This window comes from Triplophysa rosa, linkage group LG9 (genome assembly GCF_024868665.1).
Source record: "Triplophysa rosa linkage group LG9, Trosa_1v2, whole genome shotgun sequence".
Taxonomy (NCBI): domain Eukaryota; kingdom Metazoa; phylum Chordata; class Actinopteri; order Cypriniformes; family Nemacheilidae; genus Triplophysa; species Triplophysa rosa.
The window spans coordinates 5,997,039-6,024,424 of NC_079898.1; the positions used below are offsets into that span (position 1 = coordinate 5,997,039).

A 27,386-nucleotide genomic window follows, 5' to 3' on the forward strand; every position below is an offset into this window, starting at 1 on the left:
GATCATTTCTTATTAGTCTTTTTTCTTCTTTTGAATTGTGTCTTGTGAAAAGTGAACATGTGAAGTGCGTGGATTGTTGAAAGAAAACTAAAGAATTTAAGTTAATATTGTATGTATGAAAGTGTCTGTCACACATATTTGCATTGTGTGCAGTTTCTACCTATGAGAGGACAAAATATCCATCATTATTCCCAGTCCAGGTTACGTGAACATGGGTGCCAAAATGTTTGCTGTTGTCATGATTTTTGCTTTGAGTTAAGTTTTCTTTTGTTTCGTATATGTATAATTAAGACAATAATAATAACTTTCTTAAACCCATAAATACAAAAAAGTTGTTATGCTTTTTAATAATTAAACCTCAAATTTATATTTTACCTGACTGAACGTTAATAATAAAAATGCTTACGACACTGTGAAAGGTAATAAATGACACACTAAAAATCATTTGATTGTTGGCAGTTTTTATCATTTATTTTTTTCTTAGTAAAACGGTGCCGAACATATTATAAACATTTAAAGGATAGTTGAAATCTGCTATCAATTATTACCCTTATGAGGTTCACCTGCATATGACTCTTTCTGATATGGAACACAAAAGAAGATATTTTGAGAAATGTCTCGGTGGTTTTGTGTTTATACAAGGAAAGTCAATGGGGGTCAATGTCGTTTGGTTACCAACATTCTTCTGAGAACACAAAAGAAGATATGCATACAGTCATATAGGTGTGGAATGACATGAGAGTGAATAAGTGATGAAAGAATTTTCATTTGGGTGAACTATTCCTTTAAACCCTTTTTATTTAAGACCCAGCAATTTCACAGATGGTGTCTTGTTAAAAGCTTTATTGAAATCCTCAGGTTTATTTGTGAACGTTTTGTATTCAATTGTGAAAGCTATACAATAAAAAATTATATGTTTCTGTGCTCACATTGGCAGATATGCATTACTATACACACTCTATACTTCACCTAGATTTTCAGAATGAGTTAGAATATGTTTATAGTCTCTAAAGGATTTGTAAATGTTGTTTCAAAAGCAGTGGAAAGCAAAAAATCATTGCAGAATAACAGATATATGATCAGCACGGCTCAGTTTGACCTCTGGGGTTAGTTAGTGAGTAAATGAGTTACTGAGTCAAAATGAATTTCTGTGTTTTTTGTTATTATGCCACAAATGCTTAGAGCTTATCTTTTTAAGGATTGGGCAACTGTGCCTTGTTACTGATAAATGCCAGATTACTGCAGTTATACTGTATGAATGTGTGTATATAAACTTATAGCCTGTAGAGGGCGCTGTTATGTTTGTGTGGCTATGGGTTATTAGCAGTAATGCATGTTGGATGGTGGTTGTGTCTCATGGGTCTGGCAGTATGTGAATGGGTCCACTTGACAGAACGTCTTGCTTCTGGTGCTGATCGACCCAGAGATCTCTCCTCAACCGCTTTCGACAGCCCTGTGTACAACGAGTCTCGCCTTGAGCCTGTCCACACACCAGCACACGGCAATGCAGGAACACCTCCTTATACACACACGTATAACACACGGAAATGTAGACAAAACCATAACTGTTGTAGATTCACACTGCTTATACAGAGACAGGCTAGCACATTATCACCCGAAAGCATGCACGCATGACACAGGAGTCAGCTGGATTTCCCAGCATGCACCGCTTACTCACTTTGTTGTCCTTGCCAATGAACTTGAAGACAGGGACCTGGTAGTGTTTGGAGAGCTGGTCTTTAGCTGAAAGCTGACGCACGGTTTCATCTGAAATGCAGCTGAGAAACATATGGCCATTAATACACAAGAGCTTCCAAATATAGACTCTGCTTCTTTTTAAAGGCGCTGTAAGCTTTTTGTTTTTAAATGTCAGAAATTGTACCTAATACCTAAATATCATATTACAGGAATAGGTGTTCAACGAAATCACAATCCTAAAAAAATAAGTAACCTGGATGCCTTAAAATTTTGAATAGATGCAACTTAAAAATATTAGTTAACACAGCGAGTTTGCATGAAATTCATTAGTTAACTAATATTTTTAAGTTGAATGAACTCAAAATTTTAAGGCAGCCAGGTTACTTATTTTTTAAGTTTACCCTAAACATTTTTTTTTTAAAGAGGCCCTCGAAAGCAACCTGTGTTCTTTTAGCCAATCAGAGAATTCTCTCTGACTTTTACATGCTTGGATTGGCTGACATGTCCTTGAAGGGTGGAGCTTTGGGGAATTCAACCACTACGTTAAAGCTGCAATCTGCAAACTTTTGGAAGGGAGGGTAAAAAAAAAAAAAGTACATGAAAAGGTCTCTTTATCTTAACCCGATTCACAACAGTGAGCTTATAATAATGATTTTTATTTTGAGTTGATTTCACTGGAAGTTTGAAGAAAATTACTGCAAGCAACCTGCAATGTTAGGTTTCAAACAGAGATGGCGATAGAGAGGCAAAAGTTACAGATTGCAGCTTTAAGCAGAAGTTAGCAAAACAGCTGAAAACTCTTACAGCACTTTTAATGGAGGGTACACTATCGAATTAACATGACCTGATTGCTTGCGTCAGCAGATACAACTCTCTCAATACATACCCATCTTTAATGAGGTAGTATTTTAAGGCCTGGTCAGCCTTGCGGCTGGGTGTTGCAAAACAGCTTTCAACAAAAGCGCTGAGACCATCCACCCGCTCTAGAGGTTCCACGCCAAAGTAGAGCGAGTCACGCAGCCGCAGTTGAGGAGGTTGGCTGTAGGGTTCGGAAAACTCAGCGTTTTTAAAGAGCTCCAGAGTGAAGGGGAAAACTCCTTCACTGTGTCCTGCTAACTCGAGTGCCGTGTTGCGTAGGCTGGGCAGGTAACCGTCGGACACTTCGTATTGACGTGGAAACTCGCAGGTAATTGGCAGGAGTAGTTTACTGGTGCGCACGATCAGGTCCCCATTACTGCCAGGACTTGACCTCGGCAGCCCTGTCACCAAGTTAGTCCCAACAATTTTATCATCAGTGACCTGGAGAAGAGAAAAAAAGGTTAGGGTCAACATGAAATAACATTTGTAAGAATCTCTAGGCATTTTACTAATGTGATGTATTCATACAAAACCTACAATAGGAGCCTACAACAATGTTGAAATATGATTTGTTTGTTAATTAAAACTGCAATCTGCAACGTTTGCCTCTCTATCGCCATCTCTGTTTAAAACATGAAATTGCAGAGTACCTTACGTACTTATAAGGTTACATTTTGGTTTCATGCTGTGTTTAAGACTGAAAAGAATTCAATTGCAGGAGTTTGTGCCCCATAATGAATGAATTTCATTACACCAAAGACTATTTTTAGACGCACAGTATAAGTTTTACCTGCACTACAGTGCCGCAGCTCTTCAAGCTAAAGCGGAGGTTAATGTGGGTGCCATTGGAAACGCCACGGCAGGAGGAGTTTGACAGAAAGAGCTCCAGCCCTCCAACCAGATCTTTGGGAACTGAGACCTCTATGGAGCTCGGATCACACTGGACAGGGACTGCGCACAGAACAGTGTTTATGTGAGATCTACAGATCCAAAGAGTAAGAATGTAAAAGATGTGAGTGAGCGAGAGACTGGTTATCTTACCCTGACAGCTGCGTTTGTCATCTCCCAGCGTCAAGCCCCGTGGACAGTGACAGTAATACGAGTCGTCCCCTGAGGAGCATCCATGACTACAGCCTCCATTCACGTGTTCACATCCAGCAATCTCTACACAATACCACAGATGTCCACAACGCATAAGTAGATTGAATGATTACTCACATATACTGTATGCTTTACTCACTGCTCTTACCCTTACAGCTCTTTCCATCCACGTCCAGCACTTTACCCCGGCCACACTCACATCGGCGAGAACCCTTGGTGTTGATGCATATTTCTGCACAGCCCCCATTCTCCTTCTCACACTCATTTACGTCTGGCACAACACACACCAGAGCCAAGTTAAAGACTGATGGGTAGATGGAAATGGAAACTGTGGCTCTGTTCCAAAACCTAGCGAGCTGCCTTGTTGTCTACATGGGCAGCATCCTACTTAAATCTGATTTCAATAGAGTTTGGTGTTAGCATGTTGCGAAGCTAACATTATGATACTCTAATAACCATAAACATACATTGCACAGACAAATATTGCTTTAATATTAAATTGTTTTTCAATGACTACTTACTATAATTAAAATCACACTTTCACTGAACTTGGCACAATGCATTCTGGGATTGTGTCTTCCAGAGAAAATGTAAGCTCCTTATAATTCATAGTAATGATTGACATTAAAAAGATTGAGAAACACTACAATAATCACGTAGAGTGTATAATAATCAACCATCATGTTGTCGACCTTCATGTCAGGGGCCTTTAAATACTCTCTATAGTCAGTTCTGGGTTTTGGAACAGAGGCTACTGACATCGACAAGTAAAGTTTACTTTCATTAAAAAAAAATGTTAGATCCAACTGTACATCCAACTCCAAGTAATTGACCACACATCCATTAAATCGCACTAATTATGTTCTCTTGATTGTCCTCCTGTGGCTTTTTCCTCTTCTACATAGGATTCAGTTCTTACATGCCTAAAGCAAATATAATATATTACATAATAGAAAAAGTCTGTGTCCAAAATTAAAGACAACTAAACTGCCCTGCTGCCTCACTGTCAAGACAGTCGATTGTTTTTGAGGCAGTGTTTGGTTCCTCAAAACTAAACTGGGTTCAAACAAGTGTGGTTTAGACGAAACCTCAGACATTTTGAAACGTTACACTGAAACCAAGCCTTGTTTGCGGAATTCTTGGAACTTGGCCAATTTAATGCTCTGAAGAAGTGGTTCGTTGTTATATTGTGAAGCTTTGAGGAGCAGTGTTTCGAAAGCGCCAATCAATATTGGCAAGAATGAATTTTAACACACATTATGTCATATAAACATTCATAAACACTCAAACAAACATTAAAAATGATTAAAAATAAAACAATTATTTAAGTTTTTTATTTAATTAACTTCTTTTAAGTATTTCATACTTTTATTGTTATTTTATATATTATTTTATATTATATGTTATTGTATCCAAAAGTGTATTAAGTATTTCATTAGTTTATTAGTTTATTGTTTTGATATATTATTTTGATATATTATATATTTATTTACTTTTTTAGGTTTTAGATACATACATATAGGTAGTGTTTATACCTCAGGAAAGTTAAACAGGGTTCATACTTATTATTATGTTTAGCTTGAAAAAATAACATTACATGAAATACCAAAACGACATTATTTTTGCATTATGTTTCGATCTGTAATGTTGTCTTATATTCTAGAATGTATACAAATGTATTCTGAAATACAGTATACTCTATAAAATAATGTCCAAAAACGTTTTGCAATCTTTGGAATTCATTTTCCTTATAACTGAGGTTCATTACAGCCAATATTTAGATGATTCAAACTCAGCAAAAGTTTTTAGTTATTACAACTCTTTCACTGGAAAAATGTAACTTTTGTTTTTTTAGTGTTTAAAACTCAGAATGTGTTTCTGAGTCAAAGTGACTTAGTTTGATAGCAGAGCAGGTTTATTTTGCGCAGGCCTTACCCAGACACGTCTGTGCATCAGTTCCCAGAACAGTCCCACTAGGACAGCGACATTCAGGCTCAACAGGACAGTCAGCCCCATTACACTCCACCTCATCGCATATGTCATAGAAATCTGTAGAAAACACACATCAAACCAGTCATACACAAAACTCATCAGAAAGACCCAGTGAGACATGAGGAAGACTTACGGCCACAATAGACGTGGAAACAGACGGAGGGCTGGGGAAGGCGGTAGACGTAATAACCCTTAGCGCAGGCCTTCACGTCCACACTAGCGGTCCAGTGACAGCAGTTATTATTGAAGCTGGCACACGCGGGCACGGTGACAATGCCGTCACGGAGCAGTGGGTGGCTGCCATTCAGCCAAATGGGGGCATGAGTACCACAGTGATTCTCTTCAATACAGAAGGTGGGCATAGCATCGCCGGCCATCCCCGTGAAGCGATACCATTCTCCGGCCACATGCCGGTCACACAGAGGGACTCCCGCTGAGTTGTTGACGTGGTAGTCGGTGTTTCGCCAGGGCTCGTTCAGACTGATGTAGGCCGAGCAGGGATCTATAGCTGACCACGGTAAAGACAGGGGTGAAGACAAAAATATGTTGGTCTCCAAATTGTGTTTTTAATGTTTAATGTTTTCATTTATGTGCACTCATAATCTTAATTTCTATCAATATCTTGATTCAGTTATAAGTGTTGTTGGTTGTATTTTCTTACATTTACATTTAGTCATTTAGCAGACGCTTTTATCCAAAGCAACTTACAAACGAGGTAAACAATGGAAGCAATTGGAATAACATAAGGACAACAAAAAGCATAAGCACAGTAAAACTGGTCTCATATAGCCTACCACAGTATACAAAAAGCCAAGGATTTTTTTTCTTTATTTTCTTTTGTAAGGATAGAAAGACTAGAGAAGAAATAGAAGTCAGTACTAATCGGTCAGGTGTTGACGGAAGAGATGTGTTTTCAGACGATTCTTAAAGATGGCTACAGAATCTGCTGATCTTGTGGCAGGGGTCAGATCATTCCACAAAGGAACAGATCCAGAGAAGGTGCGTGAGAGTGATTTTTTTCCTTTTTTGGGATGGCACTATAAGACGTCATGCGGTCGCAGAGCGTAGGGATCTGGCGGGTTCATAAATCTGTATTACCGAGTGAAGGTATGGGTGTGCCGAACCAGTGGTGGTCTTGTAGGCCAAGAGCAGAGCTTTGAATAATAACTTTCTTATAGTCGGTTTCATCTTAACAACATAAATGCGCATGCGCACTTTTGTGACCCCAACTGAACTCCCGGTACACATTCACAAACAATAGAGTGCCTGTAGATTATTTCTGATAACAAGCTAAATAAACCGAGAAGAAGCGTTACTTGGCTAAACTTGTCTCTCCAATATTTTAAATTTAGACTGCGATACCAAACTCAACCACTAGATGTCAGTGTATCATACGGTTTGTTTAAATGCGTCGAAACTAAAGGACCCATTCAACAAATTGTTTATTTAATCAAATTAACATACAACGAAATTCAACGAACCGTTTATTTAATACAATTATTATACAATACAATAATAATATAAATGAATATTAACATAAATTAAATAAAATATAAATAGTTATGTTATTAGACACTAGCCAAACACAAACCGGAAGTTCACTGGGGGTCAGGCGCACGCGCGTCCGATGAAACGGTCTTTTATGTTAAAAAGTGAAGAGATAATTTGTAAAAAAACAGATAACTGTGTTTAAAAAATTTTTTTAGAAATCATGATTTTTATTGTGCGTTTCAATTCATATCATACAAATTGTGTTTGGGTTTTGTTTTGATTAAGTAATATTAACTCAAACATGATTTTTAAATATTTGTAAATCTGTTTTTGCAAATACACTCTTCAAGTGTTTCTGGACCAGTGTTGTTTACATCTTGCAAAATGGTCTATAAACAAGCCATTCATTGATTCCATGGTACAGTAGATGGGGAAGAAAATGTTCAAAACAGTCTTAACATTTGTCATTTTCTTTGATTATACTATTGGCACAATATTGACACTTCACTTTTTATTTTAACTAGCGAATCTTTCTCAGCTAGCCAACATCACAACAATAGAACCGGCTTTACCAGTTAAGTTTTGTTGGTGAACAAGATGTCTTGCACCCTGGAGTAAGAGAGAGCTTGGTCTGTTTGTGGAGAACCTGATTCACCTCAGCTGGTTGACAGAGTTAAAGGGAAGTCTCTGTTCAAATGGTGCTGAGTGATCAATACCACACACTGCACCCTTTCTCTCACATTCTCTATACACATAATTAGATCTTAATTTAAAGTTGGGCTGCTCTGCCGGACCATAATACGGACATAAAAAATGATGAAGCGTAAAGCGAGAATGAGCATTGGTCAGGAGGTGTCAGCCGGATGATGAGGCATAGAGGGGAAATCCTTTCCACAGTAAATGATCAACAGGCATAAAAGAAAAATCAATGCTGGCAGCAGCACGCTGTTCCTCATACAGCACACATCCAGGTGAACTCACCTCATCATCTAAACTTAAGATGTTCAAACGGAACAGACCTTTTGGTTCAAACACACTATTGGCAAGTGGATGAACGCCTGAAGAGTTTGCTTCCTAATGAGATAACTGCGCTTTAAAAAAATGTTAAAAAATCTTGCTTTTTTATTGTGCATTCCAGTTAATATCAATCAAACTGCAGTTGGTTTGTTTTGAAAAATACAGCTAACTAACACAATAAAAACATGATAACATCATAAAAAACATGATTTTTGAAAAAATGTGAATGCAATCTCATTTTGGAATCAAATTCTTCACTTACTTTCACATATTCTCATCTCACAGTCTGTGAATGCACTTCAATGTGAATTAGATGTTCATATTCTGAGGAAATGGTTTTCACAGTGCTGATGTGAGTTTGACCCTAGTCAGAGGAGACCACCCTTAAGTCTTTGTGACGTACTGTCCCCTGGGCAAGCCCTTAAGAATGCTGATGTGAGGTATCGTTCATGCCCATCACAGAAACTGTGAGGGTTGAGTTACCAGCTGAAGTTTAATAAGGCAGGTTTGGGGTCTAGATCACGAACCTAAAGTGCGAAGATTTGTTATAGTGATGTTTGCCTTCGCTCTGTGAATGTCAGAGTGTGTATGAATTTTAATAGCATTGAATCACAGGGCTCTTGGCACAGACGGACTATAGATAGGTTTATCTTTTAAGGATGTTCAGCTGATACAAGAACAGCCGGAGGCCAAGGATAAGCGGATGTTCAGGTCAAGACTGTTTGCTGTAAACACTGTATTCCTGGACACCGCTACAATAAATCATCTTCGGTTGCTTCAATCCACTTTTTTATTTGCAATTAAGAATGTTTCTTAATAATTATGCATGGATTGGTAATGTGTTTTTAAAAACGCAGTAGAACAGAATAACAGCAGGACTCTATTTATTATAGATTGAATATTATTCACTTTTCTTATTTGCTGAAAGACAACGTTAACATGAGATTTTGTAAAAAATTCTTCAAGAGTTTGGTTCCAAAATGAGATAACTCCGTTTTTAAAAAAATTCATAAATCATGTTTTTTTATTGTGCATTCCAATTAATATCAATCAAACTGCAGTTGATTTGTTTTGATTTAAGGCATAACAACTAAAAAAAATACTAACACAATAAACACAATAAAACACAATAAAAACATGATAACATAATAAAAAACATGATTTTTGATTTTTTTTTAAAATTTTGTTATCTCATTTTGGAACCAAACTCTTCATATATTTAAGGAACAATTACATATTCATTCTGATCGTATTCACACGTTTTCCAAAATCACTTACGGTATACTGCATACCAGCCATATCGTTTACATTGCTCGTACTGTTTTTTTCAGGCAAGCATCATTAATATTTGGACAAACCTCAAACACTAATAATACGCTATGTTGAGGTGTGCTATTAGTTTTCCAACTGATCAGACTGGAGGCATATGACATACATCTATTTCGAAGGAATAGAGAATAAAATATCATAGACACTGTATCTAGAATAACGCAAGTACTTTTGTGCCAGTACCACCCATAAGACCCCACATCACAGCGTTTTCGCACAAACACTTCCACACTTTGTCTTTATATTACCGTATATTAAAACAACAACTCCTCAGTTGTGCAAAAACTGTTGACCTTCTTTAAGCTGTATCAGAAAGAAACATAACTGGTGTCTTTAAGAATGACCATTATTATTTTAGCAGAACACAATGTATGCTTACCCAAGGCCTTGGTTTTACACACAGTATGTAGAAGAATAAACAGGGTGAAAAACATGTCCAGTGGTCGAGAGGATCGTACAAACGTCAGAGTGTGTTTGTCAAATAAAAGCCACGTGAACATCTAGTCACTCCAGTCTTGACACTTCAGTTTGAGGCGAAGAGTTTTCGGGGTTTTTTAGTGTGGCATGTTATCTATGCTAATATGAAGGATGGGTCTGATAATGCAATACTTGTAAATATTGTATTTATTGTTCATCTTATGGACCGGACAACAGTCTCACCTTGACCTTTTCTTCTGTCCTTTGTCTGAGAAACATTCCCGTCCGGATGGAGACATGATCATCCTCTCATTGTTTCTGGAGTCTGGCTTATCCAACCCACCCTGATATGAGACATCCCTGAAGGTTGCAACATCATCAGGTTGACCAATTAGAAATAAGCTAGTGGGAAGAAATTACTACATGTCAGAACTTGCACATTTTACATCTTTATAATACATTTCAATATAATTCATTTGTTCATGTAAACCTGGTATCGTTGTAATCAGCAGGGTCTCTTGTTTAATGTGATGTGTAACAAATACAGTATTTTTATTCACATTTTCAACATTGATTTGAACACTTCTTTCTCTACTGGAGCAAAAAAATGTTTCATCTTTTTATAAACATTACCCTGCACTTAAAACTTAAAAGGTTCTTCACGGCGATGTCATAGAAGAATCATTTTTTGGTTCCACAAAGAAGCATTCAGTCAAAGGTGCTTTAAAGAACCACCTCTTTCTTACCTTTTTATAATCTGAAGAACCTTTTGTGAAACAGAAAGATTCTTGGATGTTATCGTTTCTTTATGGAACCATTTAAACCAAAAAGGTTCATCTATGGCATCGTGAAGCCCTTTTATTTTTAAGAGTGTGTATGTATTTTTCATATATTTGTTCTGTATTTGCGGATTTCTTTTCGATATTTGAAAATAATATGTAAACAACATCAAAGAATATGTTTCCTATACATTATACATTATTTCCAATAATATAAATGAAAGTACTGAAAAATGAGTTTACCTCAAAAGTGCGATGTTTAATATTAATGTTACAGTTAAAGGGGGGTCTTTTTTTGTACTTGACATTACTTTAATTTATAGAAGATGTATTGTAAACATCATTTTGTCTTTTTACTTATTGTTGGATCTTAACCCTTACGCGAAGCAACTATATTTTCCCATACATTGACTGTCAATATATCAAATCATGTAATATAATATAATATTGAAAGTATATACAATAATAAACAATATATTGCAATAAAACAATAATGCATAAGAAATCGCAGCTTATCATAGATTGGCCCAATATGGAAATGTATTATTTAATATAGGCTATTGCATTTCCAGCCTATTCCCGTTTTTTTTTTTCTTAAAGCAACACTTTGTGATTTTTAAAACCTTAAAATAATTCGACCTTAAAATAAAGTCTCTAAAATGATTTCAGTGGTAGAACTCTTAACTGGATGAATTCTGCTGCCGCTGCTACCCGAGCAGCGTCGCGGCTACAACCACACTCTGTAAGTTCTGTGTTCGGGTCGTTACACACAGCCCCGCCCTGCGAAAGAGTTTCCAAACGACGTTTCTGCATTTGTTCCATCGTTTCTGTTCCCTCAGCTTAGTCAACAAATTCACGTGTATTGCACTGACCACGGGGAATTTATATAGCGACAGTATTTACGACACTAGTAACAGATAATTGCGCTTATCAACCACACGAGCAAATATTCCATAGTGTTGCTTTAAGGTAATGATTAATGCTCCCTGCTTTGCAAGTTGCCTTGGATAAAGGCATCTGCTAAAAGCATAAAAGTCGAATGCATACGCGTTAAGTATTAACATTAAATCTTGACAAACAGCACAAAAATAGAAACTGAAACAGAATTCCATTCATCTCAAGGAATCTCATCTAAGAGTCGATATTATTTCTGGTAATTTAAGTAGGACAACAGACGACCTGTCCACCAGTCAAACTTAGCTTTGTACTTTTTCAAGTTTGCTGTCCTTCACAGGAGCACAGAAGAGACAGAACAATGTGCTAATCATTGATATCATTAACACAGAGTAAAGTATCTGAAGGTCAGCACAGGGACTCAAGTTATTTACATGACTGTCTAGAGGAGATTGAAAATCTCACAGTCGCTACTGGCCTTATTTTTCAAGCCGGAGAACCTGACAGGCATAGATATTTCAATCTAGACGGAGGGAGATTTCTTCTCATTTAAGTAAAGGAGTTAAATGGATGGGAACGTGTCAAATGCCGTATAGAGTAACGGAGCTGTCCACTAATCCTAAACCGTTCTTTATGATCAGTGACAGAATATTGGAGTAAATGCAGTGCAGGGAGGAAAACAGTCTAGTTTTCAACTGTGAAGTGCAAAAGAGTATTAAGATTGAGAGTACTGGATTGCATAATAATGAAGTTGAGAGTGTGCTGCTGATACACTCCTATCTTGGGGGAAAATGGGAAACAAAGCGTAAGGATGTAGAGATGAGCAGGTCAAGGCTGTAATGATCAACACTATTGAGGGAGTAAACATAACTTGAGTTCACTTAAAAACAAATCCTTCAATATCACAATATACACAACGACATATAAGTCTGAGACACATCTGGAAATAAAGTTTATGAATAAATATAGTTATTGAATAAAAAAAATATTTGAGAAAGATCGAAATTTCCTGAAACAACTAAGCACATCTGTGAGATTGATTGTGTTCACTACTTTGTACAAACTGTCAGTGTTTTGATTTCATTAAAGCATATTAAAGTCAAAGGGGGACTTAATCAAGACTAATCAATTCCCTAATTTTTACTTAAAATATTATGCTGCTAGTATAATTAATAATAAAAATATTATAATATATATTTAAAAACGTTTTTTGAAGAATGCAGCCTTCTACGTGCAATAACAATAATAACGATAATAATAATGAACATTATAATAATAAATGAATGGATAAATAATAAATTGACAACCATTTCCAAAACTGGATAAGTATTTATTGATAATTGAATTACATTTCTCTTTTATACACATTTCATAAATGATACAGGATTTTACATTTTCATTTTTAAAGTCTTCTAACATTACAGCATCCGATGGCATTGAAAAAATGCACGATAAACAAAGAATATGAATCAAGAAAAAATGTTTCATGTTTTCCATTCAACATCACTCTTATTTCCTTTTTCCCCGAAATATAATTTTCATTTTAAGTGCACATGAAAAACTTTAATATACCTATCTAAAAGGCAATCAGTGTGGGAGTATAATGGTGAATAAAGAAAGACAGGAAAATGGGCGGAGCAATGATGGCGTTTCATACTCTGTGTCATCTCAGGGTTGAGAATAAAGGCATCACTGCAGCTCTCTTGACCAGACACGAGTCATCGAGTGGCAGTTTTGAGAGATGAGACCGCCGGGTCGTGGAGGATTGGAGCAAAATTAAACTCTTGATGATTTCATTCCTCTGCAATCAGCATTCATAATAATCTTTGCTTTTTTGAGTCGTTTTTTATATAATTTCCCCATGTAAACATACATTCATGCAACACCCGCTTTAGAATAAGTCCCATATATTTGATATATTATTATAAAACCCCTGAACAAACAGAAAACCCTACAAATGAACTATAAGAAAAACTCATCAGATAATGATCAGGCCCAAGACCTGAGAAATAAACAGATAACAAGTTATTGAAATGTCTAAGAGAGAGATGGGTGAGTTTTTGAAACCGCAGTGCCCTGCACTAACATTTCTGAGTGTTTGATTTTATGAAAAGTGATTCATTGATTTGTGAGCAAATTTTGGACTGGGCTGCTGTTAAACTATCCATGAACACAAAATTCATGAGCATCTATACTTCGTCAAGGTTAAAAAAGAGGCTTTGCACCAAAGATGTATGGTATAATGATTGTTTTTCAAATGAGGACATCTTTAACGGTCCTGGAACAACATTAAGATCATCCAATCAGATTTTAGATCATCCAATAACATTTCAGGTCATCCAATCTGATTTTAGAACAATATTCAGATCATCCAATAAGATTTCAAATCATCCAATCCAATTTTAGAACAACATTTAGATCAATCCGATTTTAGAACAATATTCAACTCATCCAATCAGATTTTAGATCAAAACTCTGATCATTCCATCAGCTTTCTGATCATTGAATCAGATTTCATATCATTCAGTCAGATGTTAGATTTTAGAACAAAATTCAGATCATTCAATCAGATTTTAGATCAAAACTCAGATCATCCAATCAGATTTTAGAATAATATTCAGATTATTCAATCAGATTAGATCATTCAATCAGATTAGATCATTCAATCAGATTTTAGAACAACATTCTGATCAGAAGGCTTAGGTTTAGTTTGGGTACATGGCTGGGGAATGCTGTTCCAGGACCAACAGCAGATATTGATCCTGAACATTTGGCAACACCACAGTCATACACTGCGTCCATTCGCTGTCTTCATTTGTTTGATCAGACAAACTCAGATTAAGCAACATCTCTACTTCAAAGCTGCTGGGTCATGTTCTCTCGAAAATCACCTACATTATAAAGCCTTGCAGTGTTAAATGAGTTGAGGGCCCTCTTGAGAGGCCTTCAACACATCACATTCATCCCAACACATTCAGTCAGACATGCAAAATGAGATTCTTGATCATTTTGCTTTGAGAACAAGGGTACATTTCACATCACTCTGAATCGAAGGTGACCGTTTCTCTTGGAACAAAAGAAAGACCTCTCATACTGTATATAACTGTAATGTTACATAATCAATGGACTGAAGATGAAGCGAGACAAAACTGTTGAAAAATCATGTTGAAATTGATGCTGCAAAGGCCTTTCTGCTAAGAACACCACATACAGACAAAGGATGCGACAATCTCTCTCTATAGCATGCCACAAAGTGTGCAAAACACACGCTAAATCTAGGGTCTAATATATTACACGTTCTCGGCATGGTCCAAAAGACTCTTGGCATATTGAGGCAGATACAGTATATGCAGCTGAAAACGCCACACCATTGATGGAAACTTGACAAAAATGATTTAAAAAAGGATTAAAATTGTACACAGTGACTTTTGCATTGGATCGGGTCGATAAACAAGTGTTTGATCACACAGATGATGTCAGGCACTGTGGGAAAATGTCATTGATGAAGTTTAGAATCAAAACGATTAGTAGAGAAAAAAACGTTTTACTGGAAAACAAAGTAACTTTGGTTAGTAAGGTTACTTGTGTATTATCATTAGATTCGTTTTTAGACAACGTAGCTTGTTTTGGGTATGTTTTTCTTACTAAGCATATATCAAATACAATTTTGAGATGTTTATGCCTAAAAAAAATCAATGAAACAAAAAATAAACTCAACTCAGGATACTTTTTTTGAAAACATGTCATATACAGCACAGTTATTATAGTTTTGATTTTTGTTTTATTCATGTTTTCAATTAGCTTCAAATTTTTAGATTTTGATGTTAATTTTAGTTAAAGGTTTTATCAATTTTGGTATATGCTTTTGTCATTTTATAATTTATTTGTTTATTTTTTATATTGCTATATAAGATTAATTCATTGTTTTGTTTATTATTATAATTTTAGTGCTTTAACATTTCAATTTTTCATTTAGTTTAAGTTTTTCCAATCATTTTTAGGTCAACATTTTATTTGATTTTAATGAACAGAAGCGTATTCAAAGTTTTAATTGTAGTAAACTAAAATAACCTTGATATGCAGTTTTGCTCATTTATCTTGATATTGATTAAAATGTGACGAAGGAATCTAAAAAAATCAAAACAAACCTTTGCACATTTTGCAAAGCATTCACGTGCATGTGTGTCTCATCACAATGTAAACTAATGGTGTGTGCGTGTGTGTACATGTGACAAAGTGACCATTTGAGCTTCACTTGAGGAATAAAATAGCAGGGCATTGCAGGTGAAATGTTGGGTGATTGACTAAAAACAAACAAAAAAATCATTACGTTTCATCACCGTAATATCAAACATAATATGGCTTCAAAAATAAAAAGTGCCAAAATTTCTTTGATTCTTTTTTTTGTATTTGGAATAAGAGAACACAGTGATATTTCAGCTGTTAGATCTGTCTTCAGCTTTATCAGGTCCGTACAGAAAGCGAGAAGGGAAGTCAGGAGGGGTTTAGCTTAGGCTGTTAGGTGCAGGTGTCGACGTGGCGTTTCAGCCGTAACAGGACTGGTTCGATGGTAAACACATCTTTCCCGAGCTGGAAAAGAGCAATGCATCCAAAAATCTCTTCTGCAAAATCAGGAATATCAGAAGTACTCCAATGTGGAAAAAACTGTTCAAGGACAGATGGTTTGTAGACCTCAGAGTCATGCAAGACGTGGAGGTTGTCATCGTCTCGAGCAATGTACCGTCAATGTCCCAGCTTTCTGCTCAGTAGCAGGGAGGTTCTGGAAGCTGCGTGTCTCTCTGCGGTCCTGTGGCGTTATAAATGCACTCTGACTAGCAAGCTCAAGTCATCAGCATTCTGTCAGGGATGTCGTTTTTCTTTCATTTAATGGTGCCCCCTTCTCCTCTGCATAGACTTGGCAATTTAAAGAAACGAGAGAAAACAATCGAAACGATAATATAAAACTCCAAAGCTTGCTGTGATTATGGTTTTACACAAAGGTGGCAGAAATTAAAACGGTAAAGAAAAGGAATCGAGAGGAGGGAGATAATGAAATCAAGGTGAGAGCTTCACGTTGTCATCAGTCCTCGCTGGCATCGACTTGCTGGATGGGGAGATTCAACTGCAGCGGGTCCCGTAGACGCTTTAGATCCAACTCCGTCTGAGGAAGAACAGCAAGAAAAGAACAAACATGATTAACTCATCCAAAAATGAAAGTAAATGACTTATCATCATTCTGAACCCGCGTGGAAAATAAGATTGTTTTGACAATGTTCACCCTGCTCTTTTCCATTTACTAAAAGTGCACAATGACCCAGGGCTGCGCAGCTCTAAAAATGACAATTAAAAAAGAACATGAACAATTGGTGCACTGCAAAAAAATTCTTGGAACTGTTTCTTGAAACATGAAAAAAAATACTATGAATTCTTAAATCAACATTCATTTACTAAGGCAGCAAAACTACTTAAAATATGACGTCTTGTTTTCTGAGAAAAATATTAAAAGTTCATGTTTGTTCTGTTTGCATTTAAAACAAGAAAAATATCTGCCAATGGGGTAAGAAAAATAAAGTTGAAGTTTTTTATGTCTTTATTAGGTATTTAATTCAAGTTTCTTACTCTGTTGCCAGATATCTTTTCTTGTTTTAGCCGTAAACTTAATTTAGCCTTTCTCCAGAAAACAAGGCCTTAATACCTTAGGTCATTTCGCTTCTCGAGCAAATGTATCCTGATTTCAAATTCTGAATACTGAAAAAGGGACAAAATACCAAGTTTGTGCTGTATTCTTAATATATTTGCTCTATATCAACATCGGTTGACAAGCATTGACATGTCTTTCGAACTGTCAATGTAGCGCAAAAGTCACGTGGACTACTTTTATGTATGTTTTTCTTGTCCTTGCAAATGTCCGTGATGTACTGTATACACACATCACATTAAATCAAAATCATTCATGGTTTACTGACTTTTTGCGGGCAGTATAATAGCAAAGCTTTAGTTGCAGACTAATAAGGCTTTTGAAATTATTGTGCCATCTGTAACAAACATACTGTAAGTAGCATAGAAAAGAGAAATGTTTCATATAAATACACATGCTGGAACAGTACACAAGGACAGGCAGCAACAGGTTAAAATAGATTGCAGATGGTTAGTGTAAAACACAAGAATGTGTGCTAAAATAGACAAAAAAAGTACTGTACATATATTTTCATCAGATCAGTAGGAAATGCTGCTCGCAGTGCGAGTTTGAGTCACTTATAATGTGCATTTTAAAAAGCAACACCCGTCACACATGATCATTATAAATATACTTTATTATCATAAAAATACCTGATGAGGCTTGAGTAACAGTGATAAAAAGATGGCCATAGGCATTTCCTAGATTCTAGAACGTGTTATGGTCTTCTTCAGCAGTGCGTATTTGGAGTTTCCGCACGAGAGCGCCCTCTGGCTTTGGGATGCAGCAGCATTTTCCCATACTTCACTCAAAAGCTGTGCATAAATCACGTGATATTTATCGTCGGTTTATCGCGACAGCCCTAGGTACGCCCACCTTACTTGCGTATACATTTGGGCGGTCTTAGTCAAATCATACCAAGAACTGACGTAGATTTGTGGGGGTGTGGTTACACGAGGCGTTTCAGGCAGGTCTGGGTGAGCATTCGCTTTTAGATAGAATGCATCTTTTGTTCCCACACTTTCATTTGTGCAATTTTACGTGTCTAATACATGCATGAGCAACTTATAACACACCAAAGACACAGAAAAACACGCATTCGTGCCATACGACCCCTTTAAGAGAATGTAGTACAAACATGTGTTCATGAGCAAGCTTACCTCAGCAATGGTATCCTTCAGTTTGTTGTACTTCTCAATGTCAAAGCGTGTTCTCTTCGCACCCTTATGAAAGAACAGCAGATACTGTCTGTCTCTGGCGTCTGGGTAAAGATATTCCTGTGTGATGGGACAACAGCAGAGGTCAGAGAGATATCTTCCCGTCTGCTATTCATGGCGACCTAATGAAACTTCACTCAACTTCAACAGAGATTAAAAAGTGTAAAGCCGCTCACCTGACGTGTCAGCACAAAGTAGGCGTACATGCCCATGGCTGTGCCATAGGTGATAAAATATGTCACAGGCTCCATGATATCCCATGAGTACTCCCACCAGGTCAGACGTGCCAGAATGCCAAACTGTGTGGCCATGTAGGCCATGCCACCCCAGAGGACCCACGTGGTCCTGCGTTCTGCTTTCTTACTCAACTCTTCTTTAACCTGGTGAAGAGATTATCAATAAACATCCCAGTAAACGTGATATTCACAGCGTGCAGCGCAGTTATATAATACACTGAAAAATTTTGGGGGAGTGCAAACCCCGGAAGCAAGTTAGCATTTTAGGACTTCCGCTTCCATCGCTCCAAAGTCTATGGGTTTTTTGAATGGGTTTTTGGTATAGGTCTGTGGTAAACAAAGCCTCTAAATATTTTCACGTTTTATTCTATGACACAAAACACACCAATTATAACCCGCTCTTGATTTTTTTAAAGCCTTATTGTGTCTTAAAAACGGTAGTTTCTAGCAAGTTGCTGAGAGCAACTACTTCCTTTGGCAGGGATGTAAGACGTCATCGCGCATATAAAGCTCACAAATAATGCAACATGGGCACAAATCTCTTAAAACATAGATGCGGATTCATCCACAGAGTAATTATAATTTACAAATATAATAAAAATATTTTATTGGGTAGAAATTTTGAGTTTCTTTGAGTGGGAGATAGGGGGACCCTTTAAATATTGTTGAAAACAGGGCCCTTGGAGTCGAACAGGTTGAGAACCCCTCGCCAAAAAATTTGAATGCATAGGAGACAAAGTCTACAATGTACAACAAAAGACACCAAAGTTCCATTAAATAAACACCATTAGCCCAATATAAGCACAGGCACCTTCTCCAATGGGCGGAGCTGAGAGTTAAGGTCCTCCAGTCGTCCAATCAGCTCTCTCTCTTTGTTCAGCTGATGGTCTTCTATATGCAGAGTGGTGTAGAGATGCTGCACTAAGAACTTAACATCGTTCAGTCGATCCGCATCCTCGTGCGGGAGCAGATCTGTGATGGACACCAACGGAATATTAAAAACACAGCACAGCGTCACCGCTATGTCCTGCATGTAATGACCCATAATGCAACTGGCCACACTCACCTCTCCTGGGCGGCTGCACTACGTACGATGTGTCATTAATGACTAGCTTAAAGTTGTCCAAAAGTAAAATATCAACTCCTGTAGAGGACGCTATCCTTGCTCCGTCTATAGAGAGAGAGAGGGCAAGAGAGATATGACAAACAGGCCTAAGACGGAAGATGCAATCCTTTAAACAGCAATGCTCGTAGGGAAAAAGATCAAAGATATGAGCGTTAATCTAAATGCTTATCACATAAAGGTTTCTTGCACATTACAAGTGTGCCCACCAAGAAAAACTGAAGCATTTTCCTATCCGAGGTGAAACAAAGTGAAGTAAAAACAGCACAGAACCTCTCACATCTAACACCAGACTGCACTAACCAGTATGGTTCCTGAATAACAGTAATAAGATTAACTATCAATGAAATACTTCAGGTCAAGCTGCAGGTTTGTGTGTGATTTGTGCATTAAATCAAATATTTGATAGCTTTAATTGTACAACTATAGCTGCCAAAAAATAAATGGCTTTATATGAACCACACACAAGAACTGTGCATAAGGGAATAGTTCACAACACCAATGATTTTCCTTCTTCTGTGAAACACAAATGGGGATTTATACCTCCAAGCTACAAAAAGGCACCATTAAAGCATCATTAAAGTAGTTTATGTAACTTCTGCTATATTGCAAGTTTTTTGGAGGCACATAATAACTTTATGTAAAGTACAGAAATGTAGGTCTTTATTCACAGATAATCTTATCCTCTGCCGCAGCTCTCAAATTTTATCTGCGGTCACATTTTTCAAACTTGCTGATTCACGATTGGTGACGTAGCACAAAAACCAATGGCACATCTGATGTCAATTAAACCTGGTGTGAGAATGGGAAATCAGAGGATATTGGCTTAAATATCACATTTAATGTCCAATCAGATTTGTTCCCCAAACACATCTGTTTTATCCATTTGAAAAATGTTGTGCATATGGATTACTTTTATGCTGTTTTGTTTGTTGTTTTCTTGGTGGTACACTCATTTTTCACAAAATAATAATTAAAAAAACATTAGAATGAGATGAGTAAATAACTGACAACATCTTCAGTTGAACTATTTCTTTAATAAGCCAATTATTTATAAGGTCAATGTGTAAATGTCTTAAGCTCTGTTCTTTTATCAAGAAAAGGTCAAAAACAATTAAGGCAAAATCTGACTGACCTCAGATTGTCCATATTTCCCTGCTTCTGCATTTCATGTAAATGCCTTTACTGACATTCAGTACATGCACAAGATATTAATAAGACAGTTAGGGCGAATTCACACTGATCCAACAATGACAACAAACACCAACAAACTCTAACAAATGCCAACAAACACAAATGAATACCAACAAACATTAACAAACACCAACAAACGCTAACAAATGACAAAAAACATCAACAAACTCTAGAAAATACGAACAAGCATCAACAAACTCTAGCAAATACCAACAAACATAAAAAACACCAACAAACTCTAACAAATGCCAACAAACACAAATGAATACCAACAAACATTAACAAACACCAACAAACGCTAACAAATGACAAAAAACATCAACAAACACCAACAAATGACAACAAACATCAACAAACTAGCAAATACCAACAAACATAAAAAACACCAACAAACTCTAGAAAATACCAACAAGCATCAACAAACTCTAGCAAATAACCAACAAACATAAAAAACACCAACAAACTCTAACAAATGCCAACAAACACAAATGAATACCAACAAACATTAACAAATACCATCAAGCTCTAACAAATGCCAACAAACATCAACAAACGACAACAAACACCAACAAATGCTAACAAACACCAACAAACATTAGCAAACACCAACAAACTCTAAAAATCCCATCAAACTCTAAAAAATGCCAATAAACATCAACAAACACCAACATTATAAATTCTCATCCACACTGAGCCAACAAACTTATTTACTGGATCAGATGAATAAGCCTTTATAAGCAAAGACAGTGAAGTCGCAAACAATGTTGTTGCATTGTTCCTTTTTAAATTTATTGATAATTCTAAACCAGTTTATAATCTTAAGCCAGATAATATTTATGCTTATCAGCATTTTGCATGTAAATGTGCTGTAAAAAGAAAAGAAATTCATAATGACAGACATCTGTGTGTTTGTGTGAGAGGGGTTGCATTAGTTTACCTGTAGAGTAGATGGCGACTCTATCGATGCCTCTGTCTTCTGCCTGCAGATGCTGAAGAAAAACACCCACCGTGTCAGTCAGGGGTTTGAGGGTGAACTGGCAGCGCTCTCGTCGGGACGGCAGGCGTACAGAGACCACCGGCAAGCCGTTCTGATACACCACTGTAACATCTGTGAAGAAAGCCAAGCAAACAGCCATCAAATGTAGCCAAACCTCACAGTCATGTTATCAACCCTGAGCTACTGCATCCAGGGCCGGTCTAAACACAAGTACCTTATGAACAGTCCAGTGACAATAAACTACAATACCAACAAGTTACAAAGTTTCCTCATTCTGCCTGCAAGAACTGTCAAACCTGTGGTTAACTCACTGCAAAGACACCTGTGATATATTTTTGGCCAGCAGGGGGCAGTATTGTTATTACAGTAAATGGTTCTTTTGCATGATGGGAGATTTCATCATCGGGACTGCAGCACTAGGACAGTCCAACCAATGTTATGAATGATCCTCCATAGCTAACGGTCACGGTGGGTAACTGGACCTCGCTGTACACCACAATGACACGTTTAATGTCCATGAATCTACTACGAGCTGTCCCGCACACCACACCGTTCTTGTCTGTGTAGCTGTCGAGATGATAAAGACCGTAAGAGTGTCACACAAACACATTTTTACAGAAATGGTGCTAAGGCCACTCAGATAGGAGATCTGAGAACAAAAGGCATTCAAAAAACTGCTTACAAGATATATCGGAAACTTAATTTCAAATATAAAGTAATGTTATTTAGCATCTTTATGCCAACACCATGCCATGTCCATGCAAAAAACCACTTCAACATCAACAAATATATCAGCCTGGCTAGAGACCAGCAAACCAGTTTATTCTGGTTTCAGCTCATTTGTTGAGCAGTGTGGCCACAAACATTAGTGGTTTTGTTTTATAGACCACCACATTCAGAACTGCTTTTCTGTAATGAAAATAATGATTTCATAACGGTTTCGTATTCAGTTATATACAGTAAGAAATTTTAAAAGACAAGTGTAAATAAGATTCTTGGTCCTTTGTATACTGTAGCTTTAATGTAGTTAAGAAATGGTCAGGCCAGCATGTAGTCCCACCTCACACACTTTGCACACCATTAGTAAAGCTAATGTTGCCGTGTCTGGATGGATGGGACCATTAACACAATCAAAGCAATGTTTTAATAGTGCCACAGAGTCACTGCGTTTCCACTTTTGTGCAGAATTTAAGTGGGACAGAAGGTCATAATCATAAATCATACCAAACGATCTTACATTGTATTACATTAGAAAACAAGTCGTTTCTGGAGATGTGTAGGTCTTGAGCAGGTCATGTACACAACAGCACATCACAGACTGATATTGAGAGTTTGTATTACTGGCCACTCTGATGCACGGTGGGATATTATCATCCATCTTCAGTCTCCTGCCAAATCTTCTTGTCCTTGTTTTAAGACAAATTTCCTATCTTACTTCCTCTGCAACCCAGTGTGTGATGATCAGACTGTCATAATGAAACTGTTATTAAAATCTACAGTGAAGTAAATCACTCTCTACAGTTGCATATATTCTCTCTCTCGCTCTCGCTCTCTCTCAGCCCATCTGAAGTATCCGAGCATCATTTTCTCCTCAATGCACTGAGGTCAATTCCTCTCCCATCACCCATCCATTTAGACACCACTGTGATCTATTCCACAGCCCTTGGCTAGAAGCAACAGAACGACATTACCTATAATGCAATGCAAGCGGTGCATTCCAGGGCGTCTATAATATTAGCATTCCCATTCATCTTAATGGCAGCTGCTGGGCTTGCACATGCTGCCCCATAAGGCTTGCATACTGTACGTTGCTATTTTTGCTCATGGCCAGTCATGACGTATATACATACGTACATTTATTTATATTGAAACAATCAGATTCAAATTGAATTACAGTATTTTTATATCTGACAGCATGTACTTGCACTAAGGCAGTGGTTCTCAATTCAGTTTTGGGGACATACTGGTACGCAATAGCCGTGTCCCGATTTAAATAGCCGTGTCCCGTGCTAGTTGCATCACCTCCTGCTCCTGCTGCGACATCAAATTAACCAACTTAAGGATTTGAACCATTGTGTGTGTCAATCACTTCGAATAAAATCACCTGCCAAATGCATAAATGTAAACGTGAAAACTTCCAAAACCGAGGCTGCTGAAAAGAGTTAGAGGTCATTGCAGAGTTGTATAGCTGGCAACGCATCTGAGGGATGCAAAAAGCTCACACGCATTTGCATATGTTCAAGTAAACAGTGAGTACACATGACCACTCACCTTCTGTAGCAGCGGGTGAACACAGTAGTCTTTGACCCTGCCATGACGGAGAGCCTCTCCAGCCCTAGAGAGAGAGAGAGAGAGAGAGAGAGAGAGAGAGAGAGAGAGAGAGAGAGAGAGAGAGAGAGAGAGAGAGAGAGAGAGAGAGAGAGAGAGAGAGAGAGACAGAGAGAGAGAGAGAGAGAGAGAGAGAGAGAGAGAGAGAGAGAGAGAGAGATCATTTGTTTCGCTTAAAACAAACATTGAAATCTACCACACTGCTTACACAACATACTCGGTTCAGAGATCGAGACATTCTCAGTTTGTTCAGGCTTGTTTGTTTGCAGTGGCTGAGGTTTGAAAGCATTCCACACATCTTTGCATGTGATCTGCAATAATAATTTTGGCCATAGCAAGAAATGTGTGCTATTGCAACACGCTATACACTCAGACTGAGGAGACAGAGGAATGAATCATGGAAACTTTGAAGTGATTGACCAACGTTTGATCCACTTCTATTTTGCATCGACTCAGAGCAGCGATACAAATTGTGAGCGAGTGGCTGAGCTTCATCCCGCCGGGTGAATGAAATCTAAAAACATTGGTTGTTAAAAATGTCGACTGTATTCTTTGCTAGGATAAATACTTTATTGGAATTAGCCGATATCTTCGCTTGGTCGGTCAGGTCTGCTTTTCTACTGTAAGAGGAGTTTTGTAATTCATACGAACGTCAGCTTTATTAGACCCCAGACCAGCAAAGCTGGGTAAGATGTTATTTTCAGCAGGCACATATTTGCAAATGTAATGAACACATCAGTATGCAAACGAGAGTTTGACGGAAGAAAACGAGTACTGTAACCTGATGGAACGCCCTCTCCCGCTCCCCGTTGGGCGTTTCTCTAGTGAAAGGCGGCCAGACGGGAACCACATGTTTTGAATTTGGAGAAAAATGCTTCACGTTTTCCACAGTGCCTCTGGGGAGGATTCTGACCACAGACAGAGAGATGAAGCGAAAGAAACGGGCTAGAGAGAGGATGACGGCACAAATGAGTGGCGTTTCTATATTGAGAGCATGGGAATTCGAGGGAGGTTTGCCTTACGCAACATTACAAACACGCTGAGGACAGCAGTAACAGTGTTTGCGTGTAGAATGTCCAGAGATGTGCTGCGTGGCTGTTTTAGCGTACACCTGCTGTTGTGGTGAACAGGTCCGATCGGGACTCTTCTGACAACATGTTCACAAGCCGCCCCAGTTCAGTCTGAAATGGAGCATTGCATGCATCCGCCCACCCGTGGCATATTCACACACTAACTCCCGCACACTCTGTTCCACAAACCTGACAGCAGTCTGAAAATACTCCACGGCAGTTATGAAACGTTTACTCGAGCCGGGTCACACCGGTACACTTGTGACGTCCAGTAGGAGGGAAAGATCTGGGTTGGGATGAGCAACTGACAGCACTGTGTTCTTAACCTCAAGGACGCTCCAGGTGGACTTCTCAGGGAATAAGTGTATTGTAAATGGCTTTGGCTAAAAGCATCTGTTAAATTACTACGTGTACTATTTACTGTCTCTAAACATCTGAGTGCAGTTATGCATCTGATCCTCCTGTAAGCAGATGAGTGACTCAACGTGTCCCTGATACTTGGATGCGAAACACAAGGAAATGAATAATGATTACGTAATGAGTCGTACAATACCTAAAATATGAAGCCTACGAACTTCAGACGTCATTTTAAACACTGTGTGATGGTCCAAGATGTCCACGTTCAATGTGTAAATCAACCCTCCTGACACACAAGGACAAGTGACGTGGCAGAAAGGATGTGTGAAGTTTTTAATGAGTGAGTGGGTCGAGCCTGAGGGGCGATTGTGAGGTCGCTTCAGTTGTTAGGTTGCCGTTTAAATGTAGATTTCAGACGAGGAGTGTCATTCATTAGTAATGAAGAGATAATGAGTCAATTCTTCCACAGAGGAGATGTCTGATTTCATTAGTACAGCTGAAAAAGGTGTCGAGGGCACTGCAGGTGAAAGTGGCTTTACACAAACACACAAATGTGGTGAGTTTGAACTGTACAAACCATACGATTGGTCACCCCATCGATGTTTTAAAGCGGCAATGAGTAACTTTTTGACCTTAAAATAATGTCTCTAAAATTATTTTAGTGGTAGGACAACTTTTAACTGGACGAATTTTACTGCCGCTGCTACCTAAGCAGCCTCCTATTGGCTGAAATTGCACTTGTAACTTTGGTGTTCGGGGCCGGTACAAGCCCCGCCTATCCCCTGCTTTACGGCATACATCACGTTTTAGTCGTAGCCTGGGAGAAGTTGGCCAACAGCAGAGCTAACAGTAAGATGAAACTATCCAAAACATCACCATGGCAGAGCTAGCCAAAAAAACAAAGAGGGTATTGTCGGAGGAAGCAAAGAAAAGAAAGCAAGAGAGTGATCGGACACGAGGCCGGTCACGAATCAATATCGGACGGGCTTACACTTGGTGGCGCGAGCAGCAAGAGGCAACGGGTTGCAAAACGGATGCAGACCTAGCGGTCCTGCTCCTGGATTTGTAAGTGTTATTTGTACATTTTTTGTTACTGTCCTGTACTTTTGAACGTATTTGTTATTAGTCTGTGTCATTGGCGCAACACCGGTTCACACTTTATAAGCATAAGGTAGCTGAGAGATAATATATGGTTGCCGGTGTCGATAGCTAGCATGTTGTCGTGTCTCGTCATGAATGTGTGTAGTGCTTGTAAATAAAGACTAAACAACCACACTTAACGTGTTGTGGTAAAAAGTAGCAGATTATTTTGTTCAGACCAGTAAACTACGTGAATGTTGAACAGTTCAGTCGTTGATTAGGCTAATGTTGTCGTTATATATATGTACATGCTATGCTCTGTTTTCATACCGAGTTGACTGTAGTTATAACATATTTTACACAAAGCCTGGTCGCGATTGTGTTTAGTGACTTCCGATATAATAACAAAAGAAAAGTACTATAGGTTACAAAACACATTCAAGTGTTGTGTTTCGGGTAAATACAAATGTTCCATGTAGCTAGCACGCTCTGTGCTAACTTCTAACAATCAGCTGCTACCCCCGAGTCTAC

At 37.9% G+C, this 27,386-nt stretch overlaps 2 protein-coding genes across 2 annotated transcripts in view; both read right to left on the reverse strand.

The window, feature by feature from the left end:
- Positions 1 to 801: 801 nt before the first annotated feature.
- Positions 802 to 11,201, reverse strand: oit3 (oncoprotein induced transcript 3). Its single transcript, XM_057342088.1, has 10 exons — positions 11,159 to 11,201; positions 9,866 to 9,925; positions 5,783 to 6,157; positions 5,593 to 5,706; positions 3,806 to 3,928; positions 3,598 to 3,720; positions 3,347 to 3,507; positions 2,585 to 2,997; positions 1,679 to 1,778; positions 802 to 1,519 (listed from the first exon to the last, which is right to left on the reverse strand). Exons 1-10 carry the CDS (start codon positions 11,199 to 11,201, stop codon positions 1,355 to 1,357), a joined length of 1,677 nt encoding a protein of 558 aa, XP_057198071.1. The 3' UTR covers positions 802 to 1,354.
- A 1,692-nt stretch (positions 11,202 to 12,893) lies between these two features.
- mcu (mitochondrial calcium uniporter) overlaps positions 12,894 to 27,386 on the reverse strand; it is a 76,790-nt gene continuing 62,297 nt past the window's right edge. Inside the window, exons 3-9 of the mRNA XM_057342090.1 lie at positions 24,292 to 24,355; positions 21,961 to 22,131; positions 19,773 to 19,877; positions 19,518 to 19,678; positions 18,647 to 18,850; positions 18,414 to 18,530; positions 12,894 to 16,737 (exon numbers count right to left, since the gene is read on the reverse strand). Of these exons, the coding sequence (XP_057198073.1) occupies positions 16,657 to 16,737; positions 18,414 to 18,530; positions 18,647 to 18,850; positions 19,518 to 19,678; positions 19,773 to 19,877; positions 21,961 to 22,131; positions 24,292 to 24,355 (903 nt within the window). The 3' untranslated portion in view covers positions 12,894 to 16,656. The remainder of the gene's footprint in view (positions 16,738 to 18,413; positions 18,531 to 18,646; positions 18,851 to 19,517; positions 19,679 to 19,772; positions 19,878 to 21,960; positions 22,132 to 24,291; positions 24,356 to 27,386) is intronic.

What these genes read in the sequence shown, in the direction of transcription:
- oit3 (XM_057342088.1), bottom strand. Translation starts at nt 11,201, where the DNA reads ATGATAAGCTGCGATTTCTTATGCATTATTGTTTTATTGCAAT. An exon ending in CATTATTGTTTTATTGCAAT is followed by an intron (nt 9,926 to 11,158) that starts ATATTGTTTATT and finishes CCTCTCGACCAC; the next exon opens with TGGACATGTTTTTCACCCTG. An exon ending in GTGTAAAACCAAGGCCTTGG is followed by an intron (nt 6,158 to 9,865) that starts GTAAGCATACAT and finishes TACCGTGGTCAG; the next exon opens with CTATAGATCCCTGCTCGGCC.